Here is a 17481-nt window from a genome sequence, read left to right on the forward strand (position 1 = left end):
TGTAGCCCACCAAGCTCCTCTGTCCAGGGAATTCTCCAGGCAAGAATACTGGAGTGGGTAGCCATTCCTTTCTCTAGGGGATCTTCTGTGTCTCCCACATTACAGGCAGATTCCATCTGATCCACCAGGGAAGCCCAACCCAAATAAACTCCACTTTAAATCAAGGAGGATTTTGGAGAAGAGATAAGGCTAACTATATAGACCCTGTATGTACTTATACCCAATCTTCCTGAATCCACATAAGGCTATTATCTCCAGGATAAGAACTCACAAGTTTGTAAATAGTAAATAAAGAATAAGTATTGGGCAAATTGTGGGCATTATATTTAGCATACAATTTACTTAGAACCAAATTTGCTTATATCTCGATTGAGTAAACACAAAAAGTAATAATTTACTCACTCATTCATTCATCCCTTTTACAAATATTCAATTTGTATTTGACGCCAACAAACAAAGTTTATAAGTAGTGTGATCCTATCCTTCAAGAGGTGGTAAAATACAGGAAAACTAAGTTTCATAAATGACTTCCTAAGGGTTCTAGATTGACATGTTCATAAGGCCCATGGAGGGATTACTGACCACAGCTCTAGGAATTCAAAAGAAAGAAGATTGTGGAGTCAACTCCACAGGGTAAGTAAATCCAAAACTATCCTTGAAAAGAAATGAGGTTGGACTTTCCCAGAAGGGAGAGGGGGTTTTTAAAGACATGAGTGAAAATTATGCCCACTGAGGCCAGGAAGAAATCCACATCTGGGTGAAACAGATGGTCTTGGGAAGGAGCAAAATATGAGATTGACTTCATAAGGGAGGGTGGAGACAGAGGGCTCGATCAGGAATTTGAATGTGGTCTCTCATACAGTGTGGAGGTGTTGGCTATTAATCAGGAGAAAGTGACTGGAAATTAATCTGCAGGGCAAATCAGGAAGAGGAGAGTTTGAAAGACCAAGTAGACTGTTAGCTGCTACCCAGGGTGGGCCAGAGAAGCTCTGCAACTGGGTTTATGACAGAGACCACTGCCCACCACAAGCTGAATACAGACACGGAGAATCTGAGCCCCGATCTGAGCCACCACGTGGGCTCCTGCTTCCAGTGAAGTCAGCGCTGACCTAGAGGGTAGGGCTCAGGGGCTAGGGGTGGGGGAAGCCCCCTGAATGCCTCCACACAGGCGTTCAATCCGATCAAGTGCTACTACTCAAGAATCCCAAGGTACAGGTTCCTAAAGGAACACTAGAGACTTCCCTCGTCTTCACGGACCACAGGAACCTTGAAATTTGATTCGTAAACTTCCCCAATATCTGTGGCTTGAATCTGACTTTTTAAAAGGGTATCAGAAGACCATCCAGACAGTCATAAAAAGTTTCTCCTTTACACTGTCTCACCCTCTTCCTATTCTTCTATAGTTACAGGTTTCCCCAGCCCCTCTGGTCTGATTACCAGGTGTCCATCTACGGGTAGCAAAGGCAGTCTGGACAGTGCTCTGAGACTGTTTTCCTGCCTCAGGCAGATCAAAGCCTATGATTCCCTTTCCTGTAAGACCATAGAACCAATACCTACAGGTCTAGAAATAAGTCATAAGTGTTTGTAAGGAGGGGAGTGGGAGGGACGGAATGTGATGCTTATCCCAGGATTTTCCCACAGTCCTGTGTTGTGTTGTTCTTGTCACTAAGTCATGTCCAACTCTTTGCGACCACATGGACTGAAGCACGCCAGGCCCCTCTGTCCTCCACTATCTCCCAGAGTTTGCTCAAATTCATGTTCACTGAGTCAGTAATGCTATCTAGCCATCTCATCCTCTGCTGCCCCCTTCTCCTTTTGTCTGTATCGTAAGGCCCTGAAAAAAGTCCTTGAAATCAAGTCAGCCTTCATTTTGTCTTCCTGCACATATCTTGGTAAAGGATGTCACTATTTCAAGGGCTTGTATAAGGAAGGAAAGATAGCAGAATAGTCTGTAGTGTAAAAATGAGGCCAAGATGAACAGTTTGCTGCCCTGGGAAGCATGCATTGATTGCTTGCAGGTGGTAGAGCATCCCCCCGACATGTATAGTCCCAGAGACCTGCTCTCCAGATGCCATTCCTTCTCTGCAGGGCTAAAATTCTCCTAGAATTAGAAAAACCAAGTTCTTGATCCCTTGCATGCTGTCTGCGCTGGCGGAGGACACCTAGACCTCTCTTTCTGGATCTTCCCATCACCTTCTTGTTCTCCCTCCACAGACGCCTCCCACCGCTTCTCCTTCTCAGCACCCCAGCATCGTGTACGGCTTGTATCACTTTACCGAGTGATTTCACCTCCTCCACCTCAGGTTGCTTCTCCGTGCTGGGACAGGAATAGCATCTAACTCATCTAGCTGTTCTTAGCTCTCAAATGACCTTATGCTCGTATTATTATTGTTGTTATTATTACTCCACCATGAGATAAGCCCGCAGGAAATAGAATTGGGACAAGAGCTGGACTTAGAACGCTCTGCTCCTTTTCCTTTGGCCAACAAGAAAAGGGACGCACTGCCACTTCACTGCTAGGATTTCAGGTTAGTCCAATGGTGACTGAACCTATAAGTGTAGTTATCCCAAAGAGGGATAAACTAGTGAACCTACCTATGTTTCTCAATATAACTTCAAGTCAAAATAGTCATTGATCAGAGATGAATCCAATTTGCCTTTACATGGTCTTGACCAAATCACTGTCACCTGAATATATATAAAAAATCAGCCCATACATTTGGTCTTTATTCTAACACATCAAAATCCATATTGACTTATTGAAGTAGCAGAATGGAATAATTTGGGGTAGTGTGTCAATAAATAATTTGAGGTTTTGACAGTGTTTTCTTTTTAAACGACAACTATATAAACATTGGTTCCTTGGGATTTTTTTTTTTTTAGAACTTATGTGAAAGCTGGATTTGGTACTTACAAGTTTTGTGGCTTACTTTGAAGAATTATACAGTAGCTTTGTGATTATCTTTTCAGTTGAAATACAGTGCATCTATTGAATAACCTTCACTTCCAAAAGCTTATTCCGAAGTTGTATTGTGGTATTATATAAAGTAATGTTAGGGTGAACAGAGCTCACCCAAACTCAGTTCTTTCTTTCTATAGGGATGGTAACTGAGATTCAGAGAAATCAAGTAACCTGTCCATAGTTAACCATCTAGTAAGTTATTGGACATTGCAGCTGCTAAGGTTTGAAAACTTACATTGCAGGTTATTTGCCTTTGAAATTCAATGTTTTTTCCCACTGTATCACGATACCTCCCAATGTTATCATTGTTCATTTCCTACAGAACAAATCTACTTTGGAAAATGGCAGTTGTTCAGAAAGGAGTTGGCAGTTGTCTGAAGGAGCACTTAAATATTTAATTCATGATTAGGTCAAGATCCGTGATACCTTCAGTTTCACCAGTGATCAGTGCCCCATTCAGAGATGAAAACCTTTCCTTGAACTTTCAAAACTATGATGGGCTAGGAACCTCTGGCTTTAGTTACCCAGCTCCTGCGTCAGAGGGAGAGGGAGAGAGACAGACATCCAGCTGGGAATCCAGATCTTGCTTCAAAGCTTTTATCTTCAGAGGAAAGAAATCTTGTGAATTTCATTAAGGTCAACAAGATCTGAAGAGATTTGGAGTGTTTAAGCCCTTGGGCATCTCTAGTATGACATATGCTCTGGTTATTATAAGTCTGTGGTTGCAAAACCATTGCAACTTTGATTCACATCCGCCATGAACCAACACTCTGGAAATATCCATCATATGGTCAGACTTAAGGGTACGTTGCAAACAGTCACTTTCCAGGAGATTATGAAGTCAAGTTATCACTAAGGGGGAAAAAGATGAATCTCCTCAAAGTGACATAGCAAAGCTAAAAAATAAAAAAATGAAAGCATTTCTTTAGGATTCTAGAAGTAGATAACCTCAAAACATCTCCCCAAAAGGCTTCTTCTCTTATTCAATGTAGAAAAAAATGAATTTTGCCCTGGCTTGTCTTGCCCTCTTGCCTTCCACTTCCATTCTCTCATCTCCAGAAAGAATCAGACTAAAGTTTACAATTATTTCCACTGTAATTTTCCAAACCTTATGGGAGAAAGCACTTTTATTCTAAAACAGGTTAATGCTATTTCTATAAAGTAAATTGGATCTAAGCAAACCCCAAATGGGATATTTCTGGCAAAACAAATGTTGACACTTTAGGTCTTGAAATCAAAAATTCCTTAAAAAACAAAATATATCTGTGTCTCTTCTCACCCTTCCTTAATTCAAATTAAAAGGTGAAAGACTGAAAGAAACCATAAATTCATAAGTATTATGAGCTATCTTTTTCAGTTCAGTTCAGTTCAGTTCAGTCGCTCAGTCGTGTCTGACTCTTTGCGACCCCATGAATCGCAGCACACCAGGCCTCCCTGTCCATCACCATCTCCTGAAGTTCACTCAGACTCACGTCCATCGAGTCCGTGATGCCATCCAGCCATCTCATCCTCTGTCGTCCCCTTCTCCTCCTGCCCCCAATCCCTCCCAGCATCAGAGTCTTTTCCAATGAGTCAACTCTTCACATGAGGTGGCCAAAGTACTGGAGTGTCAGCTTTAGCATCATTCCTTCCAAAGAAATCCCAAGGTTGATCTCCTTCAGAATGGACTGGTTGGATCTCCTTGCAGTTCAAGGGACTCTCAAGAGTCTTCTCCAACACCGCAGTTCAAAAGCATCAATTATTCGGCACTCATCCTTCTTCACAGTCCAACACGCACATCCATACATGACCAGAGGAAAAACCATAGCCTTGACTAGACGGACCTTAGTCAGCAAAGTAATGTCTCTGCTTTTGAACATACTATCTAGGTTGGTCATAACTTTTCTTCCAAGGAGTAAGCGTCTTTTAATTTCAGTATTCTTGCCTTGAGAAACCCATGAACAGTATGAAAAGGCAAAATGATGGGATACCAAAAGAAGAACTCCCCAGGTCATTAGGTGCCCAATATGCTACTGGAGATCAGTGGAGAAATAACTCCAGAAAGAATGAAGGGGTGGAGCCAAAGCAAAAACAATACCCAGTTGTGGATGTGACTGGTGATAGAAGCAAGATCCGATGTTGTAAAGAGCAATATCGCATAGCAACCTGGAATGTCAGGTCCATGAGTCAAGGCAAATTGGAAGTGGTCAGACAAGAGATGGCAAGGGTGAACGTTGACATTCTAGGAATCAGCGAACTAAAATGGACTAGAATGGGTGAATTTAACTCAGATGACCATTATATCTACTACTGCGGGCAGGAATCCCTCAGAAGAAATGGAGTAGCCATCATGGTCAACAAAAGAGTCTGAAATGCAGTACTTGGATGCAATCTCAAAAATGACAGAATGATCTCTGTTCATCTCCAAGGCAAACCATTCAATATCACAGTTATCCAAGTCTATGCCCCAACCAGTAATGCTGAAGAAACTGAAGTTTTATGAAGACGGTTTTATGAAGACCTACAAGACCTTTTAAAACTAACACCCAAAAAAGATGTCCTTTTCACTATAGGGGACTGGAATGCAAAAGTAGGCAGTCAAGAAACACCTGGAGTAACAGGCAAATTTGGCCTTGGAATGTGGGATGAAGCAGGGCAAAAACTAATACAGTTTTGCCAAGAGAACGCACTGGTCATAGCAAACACCCTCTTCCAACAACACAAGAGAAGACTCTACACATGAACATCACCAGATGGTCAACACTGAAATCAGATTGATTATATTCTATGCAGCCAAAGATGGAGAAGCTCTATACAGTCAACAAAAACAAGACCAGGAGCTGAGTGTGGCTCAGATAATGAACCCCTTATTACCAAATTCAGACTCAAATTGAAGAAAATAGGGAAAACCACTAGACCATTCAGGTATGACCTAAATCAAATCCCTTATGATTATACAGTGGAAGTGAGAAATAGATTTAAGGGCCTAGATGTGATGGATAGAGTGCCTGATGGACTATGGAGTGAGGTTCGTGACATTGTGCAGGAGACAGGGATCAAGACCATCCCCGTGGAAAAGAAATGCAAAAAAAAAAAAAAAACAGAAAAAGAGCTATCTTTTTAATGAAATCTTTTTTAATGATGAGTCATCTTTTTAGTAGATTATCTTTTGAAAATGTTAGTTTTATTCCACTACAACTAACATTTCTGTCTAAATACCAACTAGCGCAAACAAGGAATTACTGTTTGGGGTCATCCCCATTTCATAACTACTAAATCCACTAAACCCAGAACTGGAAATGTGTTCAGAATCATCCAACAGAACATCTGTGATGTTATAAGAACATCTTATAAGAATGATATTTGCAATAGAGTCCACACACACGCTGCGGACATGTGAACCCGGGCCCCAAGGGCTCAATCTCTCTGCAGGGCAGGTGGCATCATGCAGACCCAGGCAGAAGGTGTGCAGTTTTAGCTGAGGCCGAAGCCATCACTGATTATGGGTCTTAACAGGGAAAATCCCTTTCAGTTGGACTTTAAAGCTGTTCAAATGGTTTAGTTCAACATTTGAGAAACCAAACCCAAAAAACCCAAAAAACAAAAAACGCGCTTTCTGATCCAGAAAGAAATGGCTTCGTTTTTTTGTTTTGTTTTGTTTTGTTTTTTTGTTTTTTTGGTTTTGTTTGTTTGTTTGTTTGTTTTGGTTTGGGTTCTTTTTGTTGTTGTTGTTGTTTTGTGGGTTTTTTTGTTAGTACTTTTTAAAATCTCACCTTCGGTGCGGTGAGACAAGGGCTCTGCCTGGCTCTCCGGCCGCTGCTGCCAAAGGCTGTGGTGGATGCTGTTCTGTCGGGTTAATCTGTTTATATGCCTGAGATATTTGCTAGTTTCCACTGGGTTGGGAAGATCCCCTGGAGAAGGGAATGGCTACCCACTCGAGTATTCCAGCCTGGAGAATTCCATGGACTGTAGAGTCCATGGTGAATTCCATGGTGGCGAAGAGTCAGGCACTGAGCAGCTTTCACTTTCACAGCTATTTCAAGGGCCCTCGTACACGTAAGAGGCCACACAGAGCACTGCTGTCACTGGGCATGCGGGTTACACCACAAAATCGGAGCTTCCAAAAGTTGGTATGCAGTGTGAAAAAAGATGGATAACAGTAGCCTGGACCTCCCTTGAGTCACTGCTTACCATTTCCGGATTCACTCTGGTGGTTTTTAATTGAGTTTCCCACGCTGGTGTTGTCTTGAAGAATGTCTGGTGCATTGGCTCTGAGAGGCACCAGGTCAGGACGGTTTCAGAATGATGGGTGGGGTGGGCACAGCACCTCCACCCGCGGACACTCAGCCCGTCCACTGTGTGGAGGACACCCCCCTGCACTTCTGCAGGACCAGGGCAAGCGCTGCTTCTGTCTAGATGTGTCCACTTCTTTCTTAGTCTCGACCAGAGAGTGTAGGTGGCGGTGGTGGTTTAGTCACTAAGTCGTGGCCAGCTCTTTGCGACCCCAGTGACTATAATTTAGCCTTCGGTGCGCTCCTGCCTTCCCGCCAGGCTCCTCCATCCATGGGATTCTCCGGGCAAGAATACCCGACTGGGCTGCCATTTCTTCCTGCAGGGGATCTTCCTGACCCAGGGATCGAACCGGCAGATTCTTTACCACTAAGCCACCTGGGAAGCAGAAGGAATAGGTCGAGTTTATCAATTATTTCATTTGTTGGAACAGGCTCCTCCATCCATGGAATTTTCTAGGCAAGAGTGGGTTGCCATTTCCTTCTCCAGGATACACTTAAGAGTATTGGTCAAAACACTGGAGTCAGAAATATCCAAACCTGGATGTGACCCTCCTTGAGCGTCCCGTGCCCTCCCGTGCTTCCTTCCGTGGCTCTTCCTGTCCTGGGATGAAGGGGCTCGGGAGTCTGGCCTGCCCTCACAGAGAAGCATCCTCCCAGGACAGTCTCCAGCAGGGTCCGAGCAGCAGGACAGGCCAGCTGCACAGGGCTCTGGGCTGGGTCCGCAGCCCAGACTCAGTCTGGTGGGCATGAATGTGACCTCCGGGGACCTTGGCCAGCTCCCCAAAGGCAAGAGCCTCGTCTTGTCCATCTGGCATGAGTCCGCATGAGCACATCTTGTGCTGTCTACCAAGAGCCCATCACCCTTCAGAATGGCCGGAGGTGCCACCAGCAGCAACCTGGGAAGACTTTGCTCTGGCCACCAAAAGTGTTCTTTTTCCCACTTGGCTTCTATCTTCTTTTCCTGCCTTTTTCCTATAATAGTAGTAACTAAAGAAAAGAAGAAAGCTTTTACACAGTATAAACATTGTAAAAATGCGAAGAGGCTGTTTCATCAAAACCCTCCATGATATGGGTCTGTTGCCAGGCCAGGTCCCCTGCCTAGCAGACATGCACCTATGTGAAGTTCTGATGTCTTGGCCACGCCTTGGGGGCGAGGGGGCATGACGGTCACTTCACAACCACGAGTTCATTCACTGGGAGGATGCCCTTGACAGCAGAAAGACTGGGACACACATACCAGCCAGTGCTGACCAAAACAGCCCTGAGGAAGAGGAAGCATCCAGGTGCTGCTGCTAAGTCGCTCCAGTCATGTCCAACTCTGTGCGACCCCGTAGACAGCAGCCTGCCAGGCTCCCCCATCCCTGGGATTCTCCAGGCAAGAACTCTGGAGTGGGTTGCCATTTCCTTCTCCAGTGCAAGAAAGCGAAAAGTGAAAGTGAAGTCGCTCAGTCGTGTCCGACTCTTAGCGACCCCATGGACTGCAGCCCACCAGGCTCCTCGGTCCATGGGATTTTCCAGGCAAGAGTACTGGAGTGGGGTGCCATGGCCTTCTCCAAGCATCCAGGTGGGGGCTGGTTAAACAGGCTTAGGTAGAAAAGGAGGCTGCCCATGCTGCAACATACTGCCTACACAATCCAAAACCACTTCAACGTTCAGAATGACAAGCGTCGTCAAAATGTTGGATTATCCAAAAACTTCCTTGGGGGTTTTCTGTACCAGCTTATGTAAAACTCCAGACAAACTTTTTGGCCAACCTGATAATTCTTAACCAAGAGACTCTCAAGCAGTCGGGGCTCGTCTCCCATACACAAAGACCTCCAGGAGGAGAAACGGAAGCCCTGGTTCTAGCCTACCTGTGTAGTATTCCCTCAGAAATGCCAAGTCTGGTTTGAACTGTTGTTCCGGGTCCTGTTTGTTTGGTTATAAATAATACACATCTTTTCCTTCTTCAATGTATCTTTCCAGCTATTGGAAAGAAAATAGACTCCCAGCTTCCTGAATTGAAATGTCATCATCCTAACCAGAGCTGACAATTGTACACAACCATCGGGGTTGTTCTTAAAGCATCCTGTTCTCACAAGCGTGTTTTCCTGCGACGTCGTACATATTTAAAATGAGGAGCTCAACCTAATCGCCTCAAACTCAGATTCTCAAAGAAACTGACTCTAGAGCAGTTCTGAAATGGAGACCGCCCCGCTCACCTGCCCCTCAATGTGGCCTGACCCTCAACCGTGCCTGCTCATCCCTCCCACGCCCGAAGGAAGGGACGGTGCTCCTTTGTTGGGCTTTTTCCTCCCCCAGGGATACACATTCTGCAATCACGGAATATTCCAACTCCAACTCCCTTTCTCAATAAGCAACTGTTATTCTGCTCTGTTCTTTTTATCACTTGGTTTATGCACCGCTGAGAAACAAAAAAGCTACATAGCTTTCTTACTCCTACAGTTACATATTTTTTAAGAAGTAAGAATAGGTCACTATTGAAATAAAGCGCTGCTTGTCCTGAGAGCATTCTGGGAGGCAACGGGACAAACAGGGCGTGTTAAGCTTTCCGTTGTGTGCAGACTTTCCCACCCCTCTCTGCCCCCACCAGGAAAATATGTCCGTCCCGTGATCTATTCAGTCCTTGACCTTTTGACTAACAGCCCAACAAAAGGCGCCATTTATTGGTGATTAATTTACGTGTCTTTGTCTATCAGGAACTGGATCAAGGCTGTCACAACTCAGCACCATCACCAGTTACCCTTGCCACCTGCGCCTGGGGCACTTTTGCCAGGGCTCGGCAGGCCGTGCAAACTTGCATCCTGCCAACTACCCTCTAAGTCCACCTGTTTCGTGAGCAGGGGAGTTCACCAGGAATGTCATCAGGGCCGGGGGTGGGAGGATCTCAGGGACCAGCCCAGACACTGTCGCTGGCTTCCTTCAGGGCCCCCCTCGGAATCCCGGGCGCCGACCCTGTTCCTCACACACGCCTTCCTCCCGGCCTCCCTTGTCACACACGTGACCTGTTTCCGGCCCTGCTGCACCTTTTTTGGACTGTGTTGCTTTTGCCTCCTCTCTTTGGGAACTTCTTCCTTAGCATCTTTTCCTCTCTCCTGTGACACGCACCACCAACCCCTGCCCAGCGTGCACACACACACATGCACACAAGCTTCTCCCTCATTCTCTCTTTTCCGTGTGCGCTCAGTCGTGTCCGACTCTTTGCAACCCCGTGGACTGTAGTCCACCAGGCTCCTGTGTCCATGGGATTCTCCAGGCAAGAAGACTGGAGTGGGGTGCCATGCCCTCCTCCAGGGCATCTTCCTGACCCAGGGATCAAACCTGTGTCTCCTGCATTGGCAGGCGGGTTCTTTACCACGGAGCCACCTGGGAAGCCCCTTCTCTCTTAATCCAACTCCAAACCTCGTCGTGTTGGAAACCCCCCCGCCAAGTGGATGGACACCATGTTCTTCTTGGTGGGAGATCCTGGCTGCACTGACTCTCTTCTAAGACCACCCTGTAAATCTTTTTTTGATTTTAAACTATTTAAGTATTTGTCTGTATAGATTTTTAAAGTTTACCTTTAGCTGAAAAACAACCAGGCAATAACTCTTTGTTCAAACACCCTATCTCTTGTTTATCCTGGGCAGCTAGCATGTATGAATATTTCAGGTGATCAGCTACTCTGTAAATCAGCCTTTACCTTAAATCCATCTTTCTCCTTCACAGCAGAAAGGCTTCCACCATGAGAAGGGCAAAATCCACCTCATGACGATGGCTTTGCAAACCATTTTAAGTTCATTCGTTATGGAAAATGGATATGCACCGCAGCTGTGTAACTCATAACCTTTCTCTTTCTGAAAATTAGTAGTATTTCTGCCTGCCCTCACCCCCCACCAAACGAAACTAATCAGGAGAACCATGTCCTTTCTCTGCGTTACAAAAGACAGTGATATTTCTCTAACAAGTTTCTGGGAAAATCAAGCAAAAGAACTGCTTATCTATGCTGTGTGGGATTGTAATTGTTACCTTTATTACTGGTCTGAACCACTACTCTGTCTTTTTTAAAATGTTCAAAATAACTGGGGAAAAACAGCTTTGAAATGCCATTCCCCCCCCCCACCCCACCCCGTTTCACATTCAAGCAAGACATGAATTGGGAGCTGTATTGAAATCTGAATAAAATGAACACACGTTCATCTGGGAGAGTGCACATTTTCCAGCTGTGGCTGCTCTCCCCGTAGCGCCCCTGGCCTGAGCCCTCGTCCTCACCATCCCCCCAGCCTCTCAGCCCACCCCATGGCCCTTTCCTTTCATCATAGATCAGGTGGGGTAGTGTCAGCAATGGCACAAAGATGACTCGCTTACTGGGAGAATGAGCGGTGTTGAAGCCTTTAGAAATCTGGGTGGGAAATACAACTCACAGACCGGCCATGACTATTCCTGGGCTTCCCTGGTGGCTCAGATGATAAAGAACCCGCCTGCTGATGTAGGAGACGTGGGTTTGATCCTTGGGTCCGGAAGATCTCCTGAAGGAGAGCATGGCACCTCACCCCAGTATTCTTGCCTGGGAAATCCCATGGACAGAGGAGCCTGGCAGGCTACAGTCCATGGGGTGGCAAAGAGTCAGACACGACTGAGCGACTATACAACAAGGACTATTATTAGGTGGAATTTCTGTTCTCTGGACGGAAGCAGACCCCCACACACCTGGGTAACCTCTCAGGTAGCACACGATCAGATGCTTCGTATCCAAACACTTTGAGACCATGAGACCCAGGCTCCCACCCAGGCCGTGGATGGCCAGCCCAGGAACCCCTTCCTGCAGAGTCTGAGAGGCAGCTGAGCAGTCTCTTCCAGGCTCAGGGAGGTGAGACTTCGGCCAGGTCCTCCAGGTGTGCCCCCTCGACCCCCAGGGCAGGCCACCTGCCTGGACTTGGACCCCAGCACCAGCAGAGCTCCCGTCCCTGTGAAGCCGTAACTGAGGACTAGGATGGGGCGTTCAGGAAGAGATGAGGAAGAGATGGCAGGCGAGGCCATCCTCGCTCCCAGCTGCACCCCCAGTGATAGGGAGGGGCGGGGGTACTAGCAGAGGCTGAACACCGGGGTTAATGAGGCCTGGAGGGGACAGCGTGCACCCCACGGATGCAAGCCCCAGACACAGGCTAAGTCCTCCCCTACACCGCGTGTCTGTCTGCGATCATGCAAAGCCAGCACCCTTGTCTGACCATGGGCCCTTCCTTCTAACTAGGCCATCTTGGGGCTTTGAAGAAGCCAGGGTCTGGGAGAACACTCTTGATGTAATTACCGTGTCTGAGACTGAGTCCCTGACTTGTGAGCTGTGCTGTAACCACAGGTCACCTGGTTTTCATTTACGCCCTGATGTCTCTAGCTGAGATGACTTTTCAGCACCTCACTTTTGTTTACGCTCTGCTGGCCTTTCATCAGTTCCCTTCTAGTGGGATTTTGTGTTCTGGTCTATCTGTCACCACTCCTGAGACTCTACCAGGATCATGTCAAATGGTCCGACGTTGACTGATCCATGTCAATGTCAAACATTACATGCTTGAGTCTCAAGGCAATAGGCCTTGGAGACCAGTGCCTAGACCCATGCATAGGACTTTTTGGGAAAGCGCCACACAGTAACGGGCCTCTCTGTGTGTTTGTTTGCATGAACCAGTGAACTCCGGGGACGGCATCGACTACAGCCAGCAGAAGCGGGAGAACATCGGCGACCTGATCCAGGAGACGCTGGAGGCCTTCGAGCGCTACGGCGGTGAAGACGCCTTCATCAACATCAAGTACATGGTCCCCACCTACGAGTCGTGCTTGCTGAACTAGCAGGGAGGCATCTGGGCTTGGGCGGAGGGGGTGCTCCCAGGGGTGCTCCCCGCCACCCGTCTGCCGCTGCTAGCATCTCCTTACCCGCGACTTCGGCCGCTCAGCATTTACACAGCTGCCGAAACGGCAGCTCACGGGCCCTCGGATTGTTAGCCCTGTTGAGAGCAAGGCTTTCCCATACATAAATAGTGCCTGTTTCTTAGATGACAATAGTGTACTGTGCTTATTTGTTCCAGGAGAAGAATCGCTTCTTCATCCAGCTCGGAAAGAAAGCAGGAGTCCGAGTTAAGCCTTCGGTTGTATGGACAATAAAACTATGATTTTCGTACGCAATTCAGCAATTGTGTCTGCCTGCCCTGAGGGTGATGTCAGAGGTTGGAAGGGGAGCATTTAGGCCGGCTGCTTAATAGGTGTTGGTCGTGGACCCGAGGGCCCTTTCAGCAGCACCTCCGCAGCAGCTGGGGAGAATGGTGTGCTTTGACACTTGATAGAACGGTGGGATCTATGCCCCCATTACAGGGGGACAGTTTCCAGCGTGTTCCGAACCTTGGTTATAAACATAACTGATGCTTCTGGCCCACCGGAATTTGCAGGGCTTCCCAGCTTATACTGGGGGAGGGGGGCACAGGGGAGAGGGGGTTGGGTCGGGTATGAAATGCCATGTGGCACGGGCGACTTTTTTAAAATGCTAGCTTGCTTCCTTGTCCCTCGTAGTCCAACATCCTACACCCCAGGACCCTGGTGTAGTTGACAACACGCTACCCGGCAGGCGGTTTGGGGCCTTTCATCAGTTTGGAAGATGACTTAGGTGCATCGTAGCACTCGCCCCTGGGAACAAGTCAAGTCCTTTTCCTGCGCAGTTCTCCTCCTGCTGGTGGGTTGGGTGGGTTCCCAGAGCACCTCTCGCTGAGTCTGATGGCACTGTTTGGGAATTTTATTGAGATTTAAAAAAAAAAAAAAAAAACACACAGGCACTGTTTCATTCAACTGAGAAAGTGAAAAGGTGCCCAAAGCGAAGCGTGAGTGGAAGGTGCCCAGACAAGGGCCTGCAGGGTGCGGGATGCTCAGCTCGGAAAGCTTCCGGGCAAGGGACCCTGATTCTGTGTGCCTGTGAGCTGCCGTGGCTGCCGGCAGTGCAGGCTGGGAGGGTCTCGGTCTGCATCGAAAGCAGCGCCTGCACAGAAGGGAGGGATTGAAACGTGTCCCCGGGGAAGCGAGCCCTGGCCCCCGGGTGGTTGTCCGTAATTATCAAAGACACAGTGTCCAGAGGCAAACCCCGAGTTTGAAAACTGGTTCAGTATTCATCTTCCTTGGTGCCAGGCTCCGCATATGAAATCTAGCATCTGAGTAGCTACCACCTAGTTCCCGAAGCTTTTTTTTTTTTTAAGGATAAATGGAGATGCATGATCGGGTAAGACAAATTGGCTTTCGGGTATAATATCAATACTTTGAAAAGACAGACCTAGAAGCAGACACAGAGAGGGTAAGACAGGTTTTTCTCCAAACTACGGTGTTCCACTGTACCCAGCAGCTGTCTCCCTGGCATCAGCGATGTGTTCAAAGTGACCCTCAGTCCCTGATACTGTCAGTCGGAAGGATCCCGCTGTCAGCGCCTTTGAACGTTCCTGCCAGAATTTCCTCCACGGCTCCATCGGGACTCAGGGACCAGCCTACGGTCTCATTCTATCTCCTGCTCATGAAAACACCTGGAGTAGAAGCGAGGAGACCTCCCAGCCTCTGAGCCCAGAGCCCTAACTGGCGTGAAATTAAAACACGGAGTTTCCTTCCCCAGCTCTCTGTCACTTACTGGCTGTGCCGCCTCGGGCACGTAATTTAACTTCTCTGAGTCTCCAGTTTCCTCAGCTGTGCGAACTGAATGTGGAGATTACTCCTACCCGCAGGAAGGTTCTAAGAACTAGAGGTGATCTTACTGAAATATCTAGCCTAGTTTTTTACACCTGTTGGTCTTTACTGTAAAGGAACAAGACATGAATAATGACCAACTTCCACCCCAGCAAAGCAATATATAATTGGGAAAATCCTCAGATGATATGGTGCCTCCTAGAAGGCGATGGTGAGCTCTTTGTCATAAGAAAATAATTTTGCCGAAAACCAAAGCAACTACAGATATGGCACAGTGTTCTCCGGAGATTTTTTTTTTTTTAATGCATTGTTTTACTAGTATAGAACTAGGAATGGCTGCCTTTTCTGTCGTCTCGACCCCAGGTGGCTTCCTCCCTGTCTGTAGGGACACACAGAGGAAGAGAGTGGGTGGAGGTGAAGGGGGAGAAAGCCCCAGGTACCCCAGGAACTGCCCCCTGACCTCGTGGTCAACCCAGGTCCGCAGGTGCCTGAAGGCGTCTCACAGCCATATGAGTAGGCGGCAGAGCTCAGAGCTCGGAAATCCCTGAGCAAAGGCCCTCGACGGGCTGCTAAACTCGGGGATCACGGGAGAAGCCCACCAGGAGAGGGAAACTAAGCCCAGCTGGAGGAGAGATGCTCAGGAGTGAGGAGACGGAGGAGGCCCAGAACGAGGACTTCGAACGTCTGGGCAAACATCAAAGACCGTGGAAGGCGGGAAGCCCAGAGCCTCCTGACGATTCAGAAGACCCGGAGCTGGAAGAGGAAGCCAGAGGGGAAGTGTCTGAGGCAGAGCGCACCTCTCGAAGAAGTCAGTCCGCGGGCCGCTGACGCCTTCTGGAGGGACACTTCATCAAGGCTGGCAGGATAACGAGGCTGCCACCTGAGAGCTCTCTCCCTCCCGTTTATCCCTGTCCGTCTGAAACAGCCTGGAGGCTAGAGGGGTGGGGCCACAGGCGGTGCAGGGGAGGTCCTCGGCGGACCAGGGCCCCTCACACGTGCGGGTCTGGGAGCTGCTGAGAGAGATGTCGGGGTTCGCACAAGCCCACTGCCCCCTGCAAGTCGCCTCCGTGGGCACACCCTCATCTTCGAGGGAGGCTCCCCCACCAACCCTCGCCACCCCCCACCCCCACCCCGACCCACCCCTGCCAAACTGTAGGAACAGCACATCATTTTACGGTCCAACTCTATCTGGAAACAATCAGACAGAAATTCACAGTTTGAAAATTCTGCGAAATGGTTGCATGCTTGGAGAATATGGTCTTCAAAGCTGAAGTTGTAAACAAGCCTCAAGTTTTTTCAGGGTTTGCCTACACGCAACCTAGAAACGGGAGATGATCTGGTGCAGGGGGAGGGACATCCCAGAACACTGTCATTTAGAGAAGCCGAAAGGAAGTCCTCCTACTTCAATCCCCACCACATCGCTTACTTCTCCGGCTATTCCGAGACATTCATCGCTGGCCTTCTGTAAGCAGAAGCTGGGAAGCTCGAAGACTGCTTTGAAAGAAGTAATAATCCTGGGGAAATATTCCGTGAACATTTTTCTAATCATAAATTCCTACTCTCTGGTGGGATTTAAAGTGGAGTCAGAAAACCCCAAATGCTTTCAAAACAGTTCTACCCAGGAAAGCATCCCTCTTCTAGAAATGCACCAGTGGATCAGTTTTTGAAAGTTCTTTTTTGAAAACAAGAAATTTCGAGACCTAAGCTAAAAATGACCATGCTTCCTTCCAGTCACACCAAGACAATCCGTGTCCACAATTCAAATATTCGGGGTCTGGCAGGCTCTGCCCCAACACACAGCCTGCAGACCCACAGTGCCCCAGCCAGGAAAGGCCACTCGGGTGGTGACCGACCCCAGCTGCCCCCTCACCCCACTCAGTTCCCATGAGGCTCTCAGGGAACCACCCTCTTTATAAGATCCAGGAGGAAGGGCTTTCCTGAGCGCCAGCAACTTTGTTTCTTTCTTTTAAAATAAGAGATATTTTGTTTATTCCAATAATAAGATATTGGAAGTGAGTTAAATATCCTGGTTACTCTGTGTGCTGGACTCAGCATTTCCTTGCCCTGATAATGAGCAGAGGAGGAAAGCCCATTTTGAAGTGGGAACTGCCAACCCCTCCACTAGGCTTATTTGTAATCAGGGTGTCTTAATGAATCTGGTCCCATCACTTCATGGCAAAAAGATGGGGAGAATGTGGAAGCAGTGACAGATTTTATTTTCTTGGACTCCAAAATCACTGCTTATGGTGACTGCAGCCATGGAATTAAAAGATGCTTGCTCCTTGGAAGGAAAGCTATGACAAAACTAGACAGGGTGTTAAAAAGCAGAGACACCACTTTGCCAACAAAGGTCTGAATAGTCAAAGTTATGGTTTTTCCAGTGGTCATGTATGGATGTGAGAGTTAGACTATAAAGAAAGCTGAGCGCCAAAGAACTGATGCTTTTGAGTTGTGGTGCTAGAGAAGACTCTTGAGAGTCCCTTGGACTGCAAGGAGATCCAACCAGTCCATCCTAAAGGAGATCAGTCCTGAATCTTCATTGGAAGGACTGATGCTGAAGCTGAA

The 17481-nt window shown here is 47.6% G+C and overlaps 1 protein-coding gene across 2 annotated transcripts in view; it reads left to right on the forward strand.

The window, feature by feature from the left end:
- The window catches only part of PACRG (parkin coregulated), a 536574-nt gene extending 523188 nt beyond the window's left edge, over nucleotides 1-13386 (forward strand). Inside the window, exons 5-6 of one of the 2 annotated variants that reach the window (XM_069598879.1) lie at nucleotides 12893-13013; nucleotides 13290-13386. In XM_069598879.1, coding sequence (XP_069454980.1) covers nucleotides 12893-13013; nucleotides 13290-13365 — 197 coding nt within the window. In that variant the 3' untranslated portion in view covers nucleotides 13366-13386. Of the gene's footprint in view, nucleotides 1-12892; nucleotides 13264-13289 lie in introns of those variants that run through there. The other variant, XM_069598880.1, reaches the window with a different exon arrangement.
- The last annotated feature ends 4095 nt before the right edge of the window (nucleotides 13387-17481 follow it).

The sequence above is a fragment of the Ovis canadensis genome, chromosome 8, assembly GCF_042477335.2.
Source record: "Ovis canadensis isolate MfBH-ARS-UI-01 breed Bighorn chromosome 8, ARS-UI_OviCan_v2, whole genome shotgun sequence".
NCBI classification, from domain to species: Eukaryota; Metazoa; Chordata; class Mammalia; order Artiodactyla; family Bovidae; genus Ovis; species Ovis canadensis.